Source organism: Anopheles coluzzii, chromosome 2 (genome assembly GCF_943734685.1).
Source record: "Anopheles coluzzii chromosome 2, AcolN3, whole genome shotgun sequence".
NCBI lineage: Eukaryota > Metazoa > Arthropoda > Insecta > Diptera > Culicidae > Anopheles > Anopheles coluzzii.
Genome location: NC_064670.1, coordinates 31,419,537 through 31,436,026, shown reverse-complemented (window position 1 = coordinate 31,436,026; position 16,490 = coordinate 31,419,537). Strand labels below are relative to the sequence as shown.

Genomic DNA, 16,490 nt, shown 5'->3' with positions numbered 1-16,490 from the left:
ACACATCTAGCTGATTACAACAGTTTTCTCTAGCATTAAGGATTTCCTCTAGCGCTTGCAGCCTGCAAGCTGATTACATTTTGCTGATCGGTGGGGGCAAAAACTTTCCTCGTAGCAGCATCTTCCTAACATTTGCGCCAAAGTTTGTGCAATATTGCGCTCTTATACACCATCGTCCAACGATGACACATTTGCATACGCATTTCAAACAATCAACTCACCCAGGGACACAGTAGTACTGTGTCGTATCTTGCAGCCAAGCCAGTGCACGCTGCAATGCTAAGGAATTGAGCAGAAGACGCGCAGTAGTAGAGCAAAGCTAAATGTTTTTTTTTCTTGACTACTCTTCGAGTTACGACAAACAGAGGGCAAGGATGTTGAGGCACGCGGTACATGCAGAAGGAAAGTTTTTTGATCAACAGAGGGACTAAAAAACTATGTTCAAACTGTCGTTGCAGTCAATTGACCGGGTGGGAGCCGAGAAGGGTCGTCTAATGGAATTAGTTTGTCGTTATCTGTTGGTGTGTACAAAAGAAGCATTTCTATGATCAGCTGCAATTTATTTGGATAAAAAAGCAGAAGCTGTTTATGTCCATGTAATACAACATGAAGATTATTCCGTTAAAACGACATCGCTTTTTTGTAAGTAAGACATTTTACTAATAATTATGGATTTAACATAAATTGAAAACCATGTGAAAATGACGGTACCTTAGTATATAAACAAAGAATCCTGTGTAACATCCATATACAAATACTACAATTAATCCACAACAGAACGACCAGTTCCGCTGTGTTCAAAAGCAACAGGATCGCCACCAGAGCGCTCCGCATGAGTGCCGGCAGACGATGTCCCGGACCTACAGTTTTCCAAAACCCATCGAGCAATTACCTTGTTTGAGGGGTGAAGTACAAATCGTTAATGAAATCCACTATCGATACGGGGACGCTCCATACATAACTGAGCCGAGATACACGGACCTACGCAGTAGCAGCGGGTTCGATCCACAGTCCAGGCAAGGCGAATTCAATCAATATGCAAATGAGATTAATTTTTCCTCGGCAGGAGACGCGGCAAGAACCTAACAACCGTTGCATATAACAAAGCAGTAACACACCAAAGGACTTGGGTGCCGTACGGCAATAAAAAAAAACGAGGCAGGAAAGAACAAAACACAATTATAATACCATGCAACTCACCCTCTACCGATCTGCAATCAACTTGTTTCCCTCGCACAAAGGAAAGGTAATAGTAGAAGGTGGAAAATTCGTAATGAAAGCCGAACAAAAAATCACAAAATTCAATTGTCAACCTAATCGAACCGACCACACCAAATCCTGAGGGGAGAGGACCCGCTTTTTGTGCGCTACCAGAGACAGTTTTGCATAAATCATCATTTACCCGCCCGAAAGAGCTCTCATCATCATTATTATGCAATCGCTCACAAGTGGGTGTGTGGGTGACGACGGAAACAACAACAAAAAAAACAATTACTATCGTTCGATTAAGAAAGGAAATCATCTTTATCATCGCCGAAACAGTCGCCGCCTTCCGTGTAAAGGAAGGAAGCATAAAGAGGAGGGAGAGATTGAAAGAGCCTTAGAGATATAGCCAGGAAAAAAAGCATTAACACTAAATAAACAAGCGAAACGGAATGAGCATGGAATGAAATGTCCTTCTTATCCCATTTAGCATTTAGCATGCTACACCTGCTGGTTTCTCGCAAAGGGAAGGCCGCTCCCCCGACCAATGCGCACACACAAGAAAATATGGATGAGGAGAGCATATTCGCGCTTTAATCGACCGTTTCTATGCTTGCAATTCCAACAAAGCAGAAGGCAGAAACCAGGCAGCAAGGGGGATATGATTATTATAAGAAAAAATCCCTTCGGAATAAAGAACCCATCCCATATATCAGAGAAGCGTAACCCGGCGCGGGGATGACCTCATAAACCTTCCGATCACACACACACGCACACGGGTACAACCGTCTTATGATTTATTGGTATCTCGCGCAAGGAGCGATCCCGTTGTTGTTCGCTTGCCTTGTGTATTGTTCCTGTTCCCTTCCGTTGCCGCTATTGTTTTCCTTTCGGCTATCTATATTGCACCGATCGCCCGAAGAGCCCTGAACAAGAAATATCCTTCTCAGTTTTCGCTTTTGTCTTGCTTTAAGTTTTAAGAGGGATTTTATCCCCAAAAAAAAAATGCCAAGACTTCAACCGGAACTGGTATCGTCGCTTCAAAACCCCGTCGAAGGGATGACCTTTCCACGCAACAGGAAGATTATGTGGAATACTCTGCACAAATAAAACTCTCCAAAAGAAGCGACGAACCTTGTCGGTCCCAACGTGAGAGAGAGCGATAGTCGGCCCCCCGCCGTGGTGCGAACGAATTTATTTGTAAAATGAAAAATAAATCTCTCAGGTAGCATCCTATCCGTACATTGCATCGAAGTGTTCTTCCTTTTCTTTGAAAGATCTGAAGCAAACTAGGTCATCTATAGAATGAAGAATAGATCAGTACACTGCATATGAAAACGGTTTCATGAACCATCCCAAAACCCAATTTCCAGCTGCCAAACAAGCGATTTAAAACCACCCCCATCCAACCTGCAAAGATATTAAAGGGGCAAAACAAAAGATCGCATTAACAGGATATTATAACGCAAGGACGTATGTTCATATGAATTAATAATACATCGTTATAGCACTGAGCAATCGAAATTAATTTCTACGAACCCATCGAGCGGTTCCGCAGGTCTTCGCAGGCATTTCTTGGCCATACACAGCGACTCAATTTGAGCACAAAAGCAACTCGTTTCGACGTCTTAATTACCAGCAAAAACCTTCATTTCCGGACGCTCAGCGCACCCGAGTGAATCATTCCAAGATGAAACAATCCAATACGGGCACAAACACGATGATGGTTCGGGTGGTGTGCGCCCAATAAAACATGAGGGCTATTACGCACGAGACATGTCGCATTACAGCGGACACAATTTTTCACTAATTGCTCGCGCCGAAAGTTTGTGAGCCACACACGCACGCACAGAAGCACCACACACCCGTCCTCCTCTGCTAAGCAGGTGATAAATTTGATTACTCTAAAATACAAGCCCTCATACCATATCAAACTTTCCAGTCGTTGCGTTTTTTCTAATCATTTGCTCCGGGGAATTTCTATTTCATTTTTATTGTTGTCCTCTCTATTGCTGCTAGAGAAGAATTTTACCTTCCTATAAACACCCTCCCTTCTCTTTGTGATAGGTGGACTAACACAAACCGCCCCCTCGCCCCGTTGCCATGCCTCTCTCGAGCGAGGTCAAGCCGTTTTACAGTCCAAAACCGCACTCGACCCCCGAGGGAGACATACTAAACGAACGGGTGGCCACTGAGTTTACGGAAATCGTTACAACCACACAGCTGAGGGGTGAAACACAGTTAAGTCATCGGAATGTGCGTACACCTCCTCCTCCTCTCAGTGTGTGTTAGCGTGCCAGCCCAGGCGTGTTAAAGGTGCGCAACGATAGTAAAGCAGGCGCGCGCGCGCTGAATGTGTGGCGCTCATTTTGGGCGGTTTTTTTTGGTCACATGCAAAATAGAATCCGGTTTCGAGGTCAGTGGGTATGGTAAAATTCATGAGACACAACACGGCTCATTTCCCCGATTTTTTTGCTGTTGTCTTCCGTTTATACTTTATTTGATTCCCAAGCGACACACAGGTCTTAGAGCGCGATTTAATGCACACACGACTTCTCTTTGTCCTTGACTTGGCCCGTGCAATCGATTAGAATATGCATTTGGGCAATCCGGTTTAATTTATTACCGTCTGCTCCCTTGAATACGCGTTTGTGCCATTTTTGTTATGCTGGTCAAACTTAACAGCACTACTGATTTGGTTTATCACAAGATATAGTTCTCGATGAAGAACCTAGATAGTTGGTATCGTCAACAGGAGCAGATGGTAAAATGGTTCAATGCCATATGCTCGGGACTGGTATAGCAAATGTCGTGAGATCAAATCCAACATAGACTAGTAGACACTATTGGGCCTCCAAACTTTTCAGTTCGCGGGCCACAGTTGAGGGCCATTTTGGTATGTTATCTAGCTATTTAGAACGTTTAAACCTTGTTTTAATAAGAGAATGCTTATATCATCTATCGAATTTTGATTGTTGAAGCTTGATTTACTAAAAGAAATATGAACTCAAAATAACAAAATATATTTTTTTAAATCAAAATTTATTCAGCAAAATAAAACGTCTAATGTTCAAAACTAGCTGTCCGGAAAACCATTTAGGAGTCAGTAAATTAAAACTACACCTCCCCCGGAGACACGGTGCTCCAGATCTTCAAGGTTATCGTTTGCCTGCACATCCAAACCCCCAACAGCAACAACAAAAAGAAGAAAAAAGAATCAACTTTTTCCACCAAGCTAATTATACATTTTGCCCAAAACCGGGCACACACACACCAACGGGCTCATTATCATATCCTCTCCTAAACCTTTGGTCATACCCTTGCAACCCCTGCAGCAGCAGTTCAACACTAGCACTGGGGAATTCTCCTTCCAGCATTGGGAACGAGCGTTTGGCTCCAAAGTCAGCGTGTCGTCCGTGCACCTTCACAGCGCAAAGAAAGAGGGAGCACACGACGCTTCAATAATATTGCACACGCTCTTGGCAAGCAATAAAACAGATTCACCATATAACACACAGCAGTTGATAGATTGGGTAACATTACAAAAAATAAAATAAAAAACATTAATGAAACTCTGAGAAGGTTTCGGGGCGCCCTTCGTCTGGGTTGTGTGCAGGGGGTGGTGGCACATATTGTTTTAAAAATTTACCCCCACCCCTAATTCGAATCGAATGACAAAACGAACCAACAAAAGCACATACACACAAACGGCACCATACACCCCCTCTCCGTTGGCGTCAAAAGCGCGCGAACGATTCTTTTGACAAACTTAAAATTCAAGGTTAGCACATCATATGGTTGAAGGTTGCAGCAACAGCAGAAGAACGCGCTACCACCACCACCACCCACCACTCACACAGGCCGTCCGCCAGCCGGTGCTACAAAAACGTACAACACACACCGAATGTAGCAGCGCGCGCGAGTCGACGATGAAATGCTAGTGTTGGTTGGTTGGTGTTTGATGTAAGCTAAGGGAAGGCAGTTGGTGGGGGGGTCAGTGTGTTGGTGCCCGGACGAGTTTAGTCGAATATTTAAAACTTCGTTCTCGCGCACAAAAAAAATGCGAGTAGATGCGTTAATAATTGCGTGTAAAATGGCGCTTTCCGCTGGATGAGGTGTGTGTTGCCAAACACGGCCAGACCACCACATCCGTTTCTCTGCTGTTGGCCAGAGATCCAATTACACATAATACACACAGTTTTGGGTAGAGGAAAAAAAAGGCAACTAAAAGTGCAATAACGTTCCCGAAATTATTACCCAACAACCCGCAGAACAGTGACGGCGATGTACAGTTGAACATGTATCGTGTGTAAAGCTGCCGAAAAGCTAACAGCAGGTGCAGTGTAGTGCAGTTCTGGCGTTGGAACAGATCATTAGCAGCAGCAGCAGCAACAACAACACACAGCTGGAAATAGCCAGCACGAGCCGGCAAGACACGCGCATGCAATTAAACGGTTTCACCATCGATGGAAAGCGATCATCTGCCCTTTTTTCGGGAATTTATTGAAGACAACTCGCGCGCTGAATTTAATGCTGCTTCAGCAGTATACTTGCCACCGTGTAGAATTTTGACAAACTCCAAAACTTCATCTATAAACAGTAAAAAATAAACACTAAAAAGCAAACAGAAACGGCCGGTTTAATACAAATTGACAAATTCGTTTGCATCATATCTCATCCACTCCGAATGCGGAACCAGATCCACTACTAACAGCGAGCCGGTCGTTCTACGGACTTGACTTGCATAGCTGGGCACCTATATTTTCACACGGCTACACTTCGTTCCGTCCCTACTGTATTTCCCCCCCTCCTCTCTAACTCCGGGTTTAGCTGCCGTCCAGTCCAAAAAGGCTTGTTTGCGGTTGGTTCCTGGGTAGGAAGAAACCGGTTTCGGTAATTTCTAGGTCATTACCATAACCGCCCAACCCACGGGGCCCCCGCGTGATCCCCGCGTCAGCGTATCATCCCGTCCCGTGATAGATGATGATTTGTCCCACCGGCATCCCTCCTCCACTATTTAGTAGGGGGAGAGAAAGGGGGTGTTGTTTGAAGTAAACAAAAAGCAAACACACCACTTACACAATATTATTATACCGGTTTCTTTTGTTTCGTTTTACGCTTGCGTTTCGTGTGCTTTTTTGTTGGTTGTTTTGTTTTGCTTGCGTTATATACACGCGCACTGCAGGGGAATGGAATTTGCATTAGAAAAAAGAAGAGGAATAAAACTCATTTCCATGGGAGAGCTGGTACCTGTGGCTAAATGAAAACAAAACCAAAGAGGATTTTTATTTTGAACAATTAAGTAAAACATCAGTAGTGCGCTCGCGCAAAATTAACGCAAACGTACACAAAAACAGGCATTTTCTTGATTTTCTTTAAAATTAAATCGGAAAATCCTTCATCACCAAATAAGACTAATCATCCCGCGAAAGGAGCGATCGCCCGAAAGCTGCCAGAAAAACAAACTCATCCGTAAGTAAATATGTTCCTCATTTCTTCACTGTTGATTAACGCAAAAAGGACCACAAACAGTAACAAAAACGAGCCGGAAACAAAATTCCTTCTCTTTACGAACATTACAGGGTTTTCCAGGATTTCTAATAGCTGTGCGACACTTTATTGACTCCTTCTTACGCGAAATGAACTTATTGTAATGGGAATTGGACTCTCTAGCACCCCTTGTTGGACAAATCCAGTAGGAATTTTCAATGAGCCTGTCCAAAAAGGATGCCATAGAGTCGAATTTCCAACAAATGACGTTCACTTCCAATAGGAAAGAGTCTAGAAAGTGTCCCACAACTATGAGAACCCATGGAAAACCCTGTATATGCCAAAAAGGGAAACAAAGTTTATGTGTTTGTTTTGGTCCAAAATGCTCTAGAGCTTGTCCGCATTCAATCATTGCGGGGAATTGTGAATTCATCGGAAAATGAGGACCTGGCAGAGAGGAAGCAACAGCAGTGTTCTAGAGCAGAGCGGGCCACATCGTAAGAAAATTCCAAATTAAAAACGATCTTTCTCGGTTTTATTTTACCCTCAGAGGAGAAAAATTTGCACAACCAACAGAGCCTGCAAAAGGTCGATGAGTTGTTCATCACTTCAACGACTGTTGTGGCCAACTATGGCACACACGATTGGCCAACCTTCTATTTCGGCCCAGTGCGATAAATGGTGTGCTCATAGTGTAAGAAATGTGATTTTTTGTTTGTTTGCATTACTCTAGACCGAGTTTCATTGACTTCAAACGTTAGCTTTAAGCTTTTAGCACACTCGAAAAATATATCTATTGCTCAGAATCTGCGCGCTCTAGTCCACAACTTCCTTCAGCTCTTCAAGGCGTTATCGTACCCCAATTTTATTAGCAAAAATACGCAACACAGCACCACAAAAGCGAATGAAAAATCCAACTCCTTCCTTTTCTTATCAAATCGCTTAAGCCTTGGGACAAAAGCAACACACAGTAGAGAATGCCAAGGATCATTCCGTGACGTTTAATATTCAACATTTACTACACTCTATATCTTGCCGACCGGCACAAGTAAAAACGGAAATAGACTTTCGCGTCGGGCATGAAAAAACGTCGCGCCTGCTCCAAGGTCAATCAAACCCACTTGTGGAAAAAGTGGTCGAATTTGTGTGTGTGCGATTTGTGGCTCCCCCTCGCGCGCGTTCGATACAAACCACCCAAAAGCACACAAAGAAAACAGTGTGCCACACCGAGGAAAGGAAACACGAAGGCGCCCACCTCTTCTTCTAAGGAAGGCAGGGAAAAAGGCCTATTTTGGAGCAAAACATGGCCCCCGCTCACGCAATGGATATGAAAAACGACACTTTTCTCCTTGACCTGCCTTTTTTTGTCTTTTACCTTCTCTAATGCAGCCTCTGCCACCCGCGCGCTACCGGGAAAGTCCACCACCACCCCGCCCGACGACTGCGGGAAATCTCTCCGAAGAAAAGCGCCCGCGAGAGCGAGAATGTGGAAGTAAAAGCAACAGAGAGTGGGTGAGCTGTGTGTGTGTTACTCTACACGGCTGCCGGAGAAAATAGAACCACCCACCACCACCTTGTGTATACAAAAAAGGGGGAGATGTTGATAAAGACGGGGAAATTTTTACACCATCGCATTACACCGCCGAGAAATGAACACTCAAAACCACACGGCTGATGGTGAGTTACTTCTTACAGCTGCGTGCGCGCCGCGAGAGAGTGAGTTCAGTTCGGTTGAAAGAGGGCCACAGATACACCAGCCAACAAAAAAAAGGAAAAACATAATCTATCAGCTGTTATCCAAGGTTAGAGAAGACGTTACCAAAAATTGCAGGGTTTCCCTTCCCATTGCATAAAAAACTTGCGTAATCCTTAAAATAAAAAAAAATGAATCACAAATGCCTCCTCTTTCACTGCTACTTGTTGTTGCTAGCTTGTTGTGCTCCTCCTCCTCGCCGAACTTACCTGACACGCTCCGAGTACAGCTCGACCTTCGACTTGGGCGTCAGCGGCAGCTTGGCAATGCTGGCCGGGCTCGGCGGCTGATTGTGGATCGGCGAGACGGACTGTTCCGAGCCGCCGCCGATCGACGAGGCCGGTGGCGTGCACGACCCGTTGCTGATCGACGACGACAGGCTGTTGGCACGCATGCGGGCCGAGGCAACGACCGCGTTCGTCAGCATGCCGGGCGACATGATGGATGCACCGCCACCGTTGCTGTGCAGATGCTGCTGGCGCTGCATTCCCATCATGGGCAGGACATTCAGGTTGGTGAGATCGACGCGCCGCCCCGGTGTAGCCGCCGTCGTGTTCAATGCCGCCGACACGCGGATCTTGCTCAGAATCGATAGCAAGTCATCCGCCGCCTGCTGTTGCTGCTGCTGCTGCTGATGGTCCTGCTGCTGCAGCAGCAGATGCTGTTGTTGGGCCAGCTGCTGCTGGTGTAGCTGTTGCAGCTGATGCTGTTGATGCTGTTGATGCTGGTGCTGCTGCTGCTGCTGGCTGTTGGGGCTGCTGGTGGCGCTGCTGTTGGCGCTGCTGCTAGCACTCATCGAGATCGCCAGCTTCTGGTTGTGGCGGTTTTTCTTTTTCTTCTGCTTCTTCATCGTCTCATCGTCACCGATCGGTCCCAGCATTGCTCCACCGCCTGTTCCAATCTGGACATCTCCAACTCCACCACCACCACCACCACCAGTACCGACCAGTGCTCTGCCGAACATGGTGGCGGTGGTGGGCGCATTCCAGTCGAGATCCTTCTTCAGGCTGCCCCGGCCACACTTGCAGCCGCACACCTTCTGCACCAGATCGTAGCCCTTCTTCGTCCAGAGGTACTGCTGGCGCTGCTTGTCCGACCACGAGCGGGCCCGCCCGGTCGACTTCAGGCAGGCGAGTGCCTCATCCTCCCACCGGTCGAAGCACTCCCGGTGCATGTACTGCCCGGCCGTGCACGACTCGTTGCTGCACTGGACGCGCACGCACTCCCGCAAATCCTCCAGGTTGATCATGGCGCCCAGCTCGGAGAATGGGTTGTTTCCGCCCGCACCCTTCGGCTTCAGACATTCGCCGAGCGGCAGGCAGCACCGGACCATGCCGGCGCCCTCCGAGCCGGATCCGTCGCCCGAGTGGGACGACTCGAAGCCGTGGTCCGAGTCGCCGGCGCTCGAGCTCCAGTAGTACTGCGGTTCGTACATGCCACCGATGGTGGTGCTGCTGGAGGACGTGATCGTTGTCACTGGTCCCTCGCTGCCCGGGACGGCCCTACCGGAGCGTAGCGGTGCCATAGCGGATCGCGACGACGACCACCCGCCGAACAGAACTTGGGTATCAATTTTCGGTGCCTTGCTGGAGTCTCCACACAATTCCCAACACTGGGTTCCCCGTCCGCCAGCAGGAGATGATGCTTGGGCTGCGGTTTTGGACACAAACTCGGGGACAGGAGACACACTAGAAGACACTCAGCACACAAGACACCAGGAAAACACGTTTACTGAATGTCACTTGTTACTGCAAAGATCTCAACACACATATTCCCTCTTTTGGGGGAAAAGTTTGTTCTGGAATTATTAGCTTTCCGGTGCTCTTCAGCTTTCCAGGAAGCGCCCGGACATTTGGAGGCCTGTAAAAAGGGCCAAGATAGATTTGCCGGAAATCTATTTTATTGTATTGAGACAGCAAGCAACCAACAATCACACGGCACTCGCAAACATCGAAATAGCACACACTTGCACACAGTTTCGTTCGCTTACACGCGCCGCCTTTGTGTACTTCGATTTTTTTTCGGGAATTGTCTTCACCGGCAGCACAATTCAGTCTTCCCGGAACCAAACAAACGTCTTCACTCGCGTCTTTCGCTACTTCTTGTTCGCACACACGCGCACACACACATAGGAGAGCACAAACAAAAGAACTCCAAAAAAACGGAGCGACGGGCAGAAATTCGGGGGGGCGTTTTAGCTTCAAGTTCTCTAGCTGATTCCCTTACGTTTCAAGGAAAAACACACAGTAGCGGAACACAACACAAATCGTCGCCTGCTGGGGTACACGTTGCGGCTTTTGTTCGTTGGCTACGAGGAGGTTTTCTGTCTTCTTTTCCTGGAGCTTTTCCTCCAAAAATGTAGTGGATATTTGCTGCAAAATTCCACTTGGACAGGCAGTCGCCGCGTGTGAGTTTTACTGTTGTCGTTTCTTGCTTCGTTCTTCGTGGAAAATCATCACGTTTCGGTGGTGTTCATTCGCAACACGATTCTCGGCCGTCTTTCTCGGGACGCTCTGTGGCGCTCCTCCTTTAGCCCATGTAGTTTTTTCTAACGACACCGACAATTTCTTCTCTAATTCATCCACTTGAACCGAAGGAATTTTTTCACCCTGAAGGTAACTCCTCTCGCGAGCTTCGTCCAAATGCCGTGTCACGCACTCTTTTCTCCCGGCTGCTCTCACAGCAGAGCCGAACCGATAACGCACAGGGGGCAAGCGCGAGGCCGGTAGTATAAGGAGGAACGTACACCAGAAGGCTGGGAAAATGCTGTAACATCGATTTTTGCTTTCACTCACACCCGAACGCTGACACGCCGAAAGTTCAATCGCGCGGGAAACAGAGTCGTTGAACGGAGGCCGCATAACACCGTGGCGAAAACCGAGAAAAACTGGGACAGAACCGGGGGGAGAGTTTTTTGTTTAGGAAAAAAGAAGCATTCCGTATGATAGGATGGATAGGACGATGTTCCCGATGACAACTAGAACACACTACACCACATCACACACATGCACGCACACACACACTGCACACAACACCTTTTGACCGTGACGTGCTAGAGAAGGGTTTGTTGTTCGCTGTGAACCGTGTTTTCTTCCACCGAAAACCGAGAAGCCTTCTCTCTACTTCTGATTTAGTTTTTGCAGCTCTTCTTGCTTTTCTTCTGTTGTAAAAAAAAACAAACTGGTTCGAGGTAGATTTTTGGCATTGATTCCTGGAGATGAAGCGCGCCGCTCACGGTGCTGCTGCTGCCGATTGCAGCGGAGGTTGTTTACCGCACAGACGACGACCCCGGCCTACTACTTTTCGGCTGGCTCTGCCGATTGTTGCTTCTCCGCCACCGTTCAGGCTCGCTGCCAGTAATAAGATGCTGCACGCTGTCGACTTCTGCTGCGGTGGCGAATATTTCAACTCCATTAAAATGGTTTGTAATTAGTCTTTTGAGCACCGCACACAGGAAACCGGCGACCGGATTTTGCAGGAAAACAACGAGCACGCACGTAACACACTACAAAACACCCAGTGTGTGTGTGCCACACAGGACGACAGAGGCGCTACCACAGAACGCAGCAAACTGTTGACGGAAAGACCAACCTCGACGACGGCGACGAAAGTGAACGCTCGCTCGCTTTGGTCATTCCTCCGTGTCACCAACAATTGTCTAACACCGATAAAAAAAAACACACACCACACACTCAAACTCTTTGCCGTTCACTCCGGCTGCTGCTGCTTCTTCGCACGGCGGCGGTGTCTTGCTCTGTCGCACACTCTCACACCACGCACTCACACTCGGGCTGCTGCTGCTGCTCCAGCGCTTCCTTTTTGCTGCCGACTTGCTCCGATGAAAGCGAAAACGCAACTAACGCAACCGCCGGCCAGCACGCGCGATCGATGCCGGGACCGACTGGACCGCGGTGACGGCAGAGTCGACATTCGGCACACGCACACCACTCTAACCGGGAAGGGGGCGAGCGCTCGCGCGTGCACGACAGGGTCGGCAGATCGTTTCGCTCACACCGGTTGTCTCGCTCGTGCCCGCCCGTGCAGCACAACAAACCGAAGAAGAGAATTTTTGGATGCGATAGAATTCGCGTTCACTGCGCGCGCGTGTGTATGTGCTTGCATACATGCAACACCGCTGTCGAACAGAGCACGGTGCCGGTTTTTTGCCGGTATCGTACACGGGCGGTGCATGTGTGTACGCTCGCTCGAGTGAGCTTGTATGGGTGGATGAGCAGGTTTCTTGTTGTTTTTTTTTGTATGTTTTTGGGGGAAGTGCAGCAATTCATCGAGCAGTTCGCAGTTCGCGCACGGAAGCGTCCGTGTTCGTGGAAATTCGTGGAAAAGCTGCACGAATTGGTGAGTATGCTTGCTTTCAGTGGCAAGTGTTTTGCGTTTTGGCTCAAATTCCTTTGTACACGATGGGTGGAATAGATGCAGGTGAAATGTTATATTTTCGGAAAACATATTACGATATTATGTTGGTATCAAAATGGTTAAGGAATTAGCTATTAAAACAATTCGCCATTTTCGACATGAAAATAGCTAATTAGTATAACATTTATTAAAAAGTGTTTATAAGATAACTAAACTTAAATAAACTTCAATTGACTATTGACGTACAGTTGATATATTATGCCTTTAATCTGTTGATTAAAGTAAACTTATATTATAAAGCAGAGTTTGTGCTAAAATTTACATTCTTAAAAATAAATTTAATACATTTTGTACATAAAAACAGAAACAGAACGGTACTATTGGCTTGAAAGCAATTCAATCGTTTGATTTCCTCCAAACATTTTAGCATTGAAAACATCCTACATCTAACACTTTTAAAAAGCAATATCTAAAACCCAAAACGAATGATACTAAAACCATGAAAACCCCCATTCCTTATGCACCACGGAAGAACAATTAACTTTTAATGAAATTATTTATCTACGCTTAATGCACTCCACAACACATCGCTTGAGCTGCTGTGCAAGCAGAAAAGCCCACCCATTTCGCAGCCCAACCCAAGGCCCCGGCCAAGTTGGGAAAATTCTAGCCCCCCCCCCCCCCCCCCCCCCCCAAGCCTCGGCCCGCAGCCCCAGTGGTAACCTCCGACCAAGCGATGCCCATTAAGCAGCAATTCAACGTTTACGTGTTCTTCGATTGGATGAAAACGAAAGCAACAGCGACCAGGGATGACACCCGCATGCCAACCCTCCTCTCCCGAGGAACCGTTCGGCGTATCCTTGTGTGGCCTTCTCGCTGTAGCACATCTCTCTCCCGCTTACTCACACGCGATTCCACCACCACCACCAAGTTTCAGGGAAAACGCCCTTTCCCCCGTCCGAACGTACAGTCCGTTTTCGCTTTCACTCTGGTGAGGGGTTTTTCCCAATCCCCCCACACGGTGAAAGGAGCGGGACAACAGCAGGACACACTTTCACGCCAGCCGTCGTCCTTGTTCGTTTGCTTGTGCGTTTAGGAGCAAACCGCGGAAGAAAGTGAACCTCCTCCTTCTCCTCATACGCCCTCGTGATACCGTTGCCACCAGGAACGCATCCAGTCCTTTCGAACGGGGGGGATATTTTTCCGGGACCTTTTCCCGGATTTCGATCCTTGCTGAGTTGTTGGACGGGCGAGGAAAGGACGGGAATCAGAAGCGCTGATTCGAGCTGTTTGTGTTAGTAAGGACGATTCCATTGTTTGGAGCAGCGGACCAAAAACAAAAAAAAAGAGAATAAATGTGGCAAATGCTTCGTAAATGTTCGTGGTAGTGGAAAAAGGAGGGCAAGTATTTTCCACCCGTGGTCCCATGAAACAGACGAACGTTGTCGGGGGGAGCATTGAAGGCGGTACTTTCGTGCTCTGTGAGTCATTTTAAAATGGTTGTAGGTAGAAAATTAAACTCTCACTCACCTCCCTTGACAGCCTTCCACCGCACTTTTCACGGGTGTGGAAAAGTGCCATAACTAAAACTAACAAACCTCGCCCCTCCTTGGAAGGTGCTGTGTGTGTGTGTGTGGAAAACCAAGGAAACCACGGTTTGGGAAAAAAAGGATCCAAACTTCCTCTCTCACACCCGCGCAATGAAGTGGAAGCTGAAAACCACTAAAAATTATTAGTTCGAGTGTGTGTGTTTGCCCTTTTTTCTGTGGCGCTTCATTTGTATGATGACTGTTTCTGTTCGTTGGTACTGCTATTTGTTGGTCGTATTTTCCCGGGGAGAAAGCTTTCCCCGGGTGACTTTAATTATTTCTTCGCTTCACTTCATTTAACTTCAAGTGAGGTGCAAAAGAGATGCAGAAAAAGCTCGAAAAACTTTTGTCGGGGTTCGAAACTGTGTAGCGAACGGGTTTTTTTGGGAACAAATAGAACCGCAACACTGCCACTGCCAATTTAACGGGCAGTGCTTAAGTTTCAGCCTTTGCCTGCTGCACCGCACATTGGGTTAAGGCAAACGCTTCCAGGACAGCAACACACCCCAAGGGGGGGGGGACCCACGGGACACCGAGCAGCAGCGGGCAGCATAATGTATTATGTCAGCACATTTGTCGAATTTGCATTCCGGGCGAGGGAACACGCTGCGACACAAATGTTTGATTGTGGTGGGACCCCGGGATGGATTTGGGATTGGGGGTTTTGCCCGAATTGCCAACAGCAGGAAGGAGGAAACTTTTATGTCATAATAGAGCAGAGACAAAACTAATTAAAACTGAAGGGAATGCATCGAATGTGTATCGTATGTGTGGTTTTCATTCTTTCCAGAGGGGTGTACATTTAATTTGATTGTTTGCTAAGCAACGCTGTGTACTATCGATGGAGGTAGAACAATTGTTGAAGAGTTTCAAATTACTCTATAAAACCAGCACAACTTATTGGAATGTGTAAATATAATTAATATTATTTTTCCTTAGCTCTTTGTTTGTTAGGTTTGTTGAATCATTTTTGAAACAAACCTGCTTTTAAACCAGAGTGTTCTCTGGAATGTAAATAAATAAATAAATAAATAAATAAATAAATAAATAAATAAATAAATAAATAAATAAATAAATAAATAAATAAATAAATAAAACAGGGATGATTACTAAAAATTTAAATCAACCAATAAGCATGCATCGAAACAGTCTTTTACGAATTTACTTTATTTTTCCATGTATGTAGATCCCAGGATTCTAAAAGGACTCTAATTGTGGTTAAGGGTCATTTTAACAATACCTTTAGCTAATAGAGGAACGATTATATCTTCTTTAAGTAAGAAAATACCAACTGAATATACCAAAATAGTGCAGCTTTCTATTGTTGAAGCTATTATTTCTATTTCTATTACATTCCACTTAAAAAGTAAATAAACGTTAAATAATTAAAATCATAAACATTTTTGTTTTAACCTTTACAAAGTCATCGATCCGGTCCGTAATTTAAAGACCCAGTAGGTGATTTGTCAACGATATCGTTTTTATGAACCAAAAGCAATTAACTGTATTCAAAATCTAAAGGCAGGTTTTTGAAAATATGGCAAAAATCTCACAACGATTCAGTAACGTATTTAAAATGTTACTTTACTTATGTCAATCTATCAAATAAGATATTTATAGAAATCAAAATCAGGAGAACACAACCTCTGTTTTAATTTAACAAGCATCACCTAAACAAATCTAATTTATAATTTATATTTTTGCTGTCCAATGCTCATTATAGGATTTTCCGAGTCACTTTCAAATGTCAGCAGTCAGTATTTTTCATTGCTTACGAGATGTTTTTCAACAGCTGTCAAATGTGTTATTTTCATCACTATTACATTCCAATTCATTAACATGATTTTCAATCCGTCTCAAGCTGGATTGAGCTTAACAGTTCTTTGTGGTGTGATGAAAATCATGTGTAAGAACTGAAATTGTATTATGAACATCTTGGAGGTGGTGAATAATGCTGTGAACATTCGAACATTCGACTTGGAACCCCTGTATTGTAATGTTTCATGCTTTTAATACAATGCTCAGGCTAATTCAAGAACATCTTGCTAAGGTCTTAAACTCTTAATGTTACATTCACTGGT

General features: G+C 45.9%; 1 protein-coding gene across 1 annotated transcript in view; it reads right to left on the bottom strand.

The window, feature by feature from the left end:
- LOC120961555 (headcase protein-like) overlaps nucleotides 1-12,519 on the bottom strand; it is a 105,082-nt gene extending 92,563 nt beyond the window's left edge. Inside the window, exon 1 of the mRNA XM_040385339.2 lies at nucleotides 8,656-12,519. Coding sequence (XP_040241273.2) covers nucleotides 8,656-9,971 — 1,316 coding nt within the window. The 5' untranslated portion in view covers nucleotides 9,972-12,519. The remainder of the gene's footprint in view (nucleotides 1-8,655) is intronic.
- Nucleotides 12,520-16,490: the final 3,971 nt, after the last annotated feature.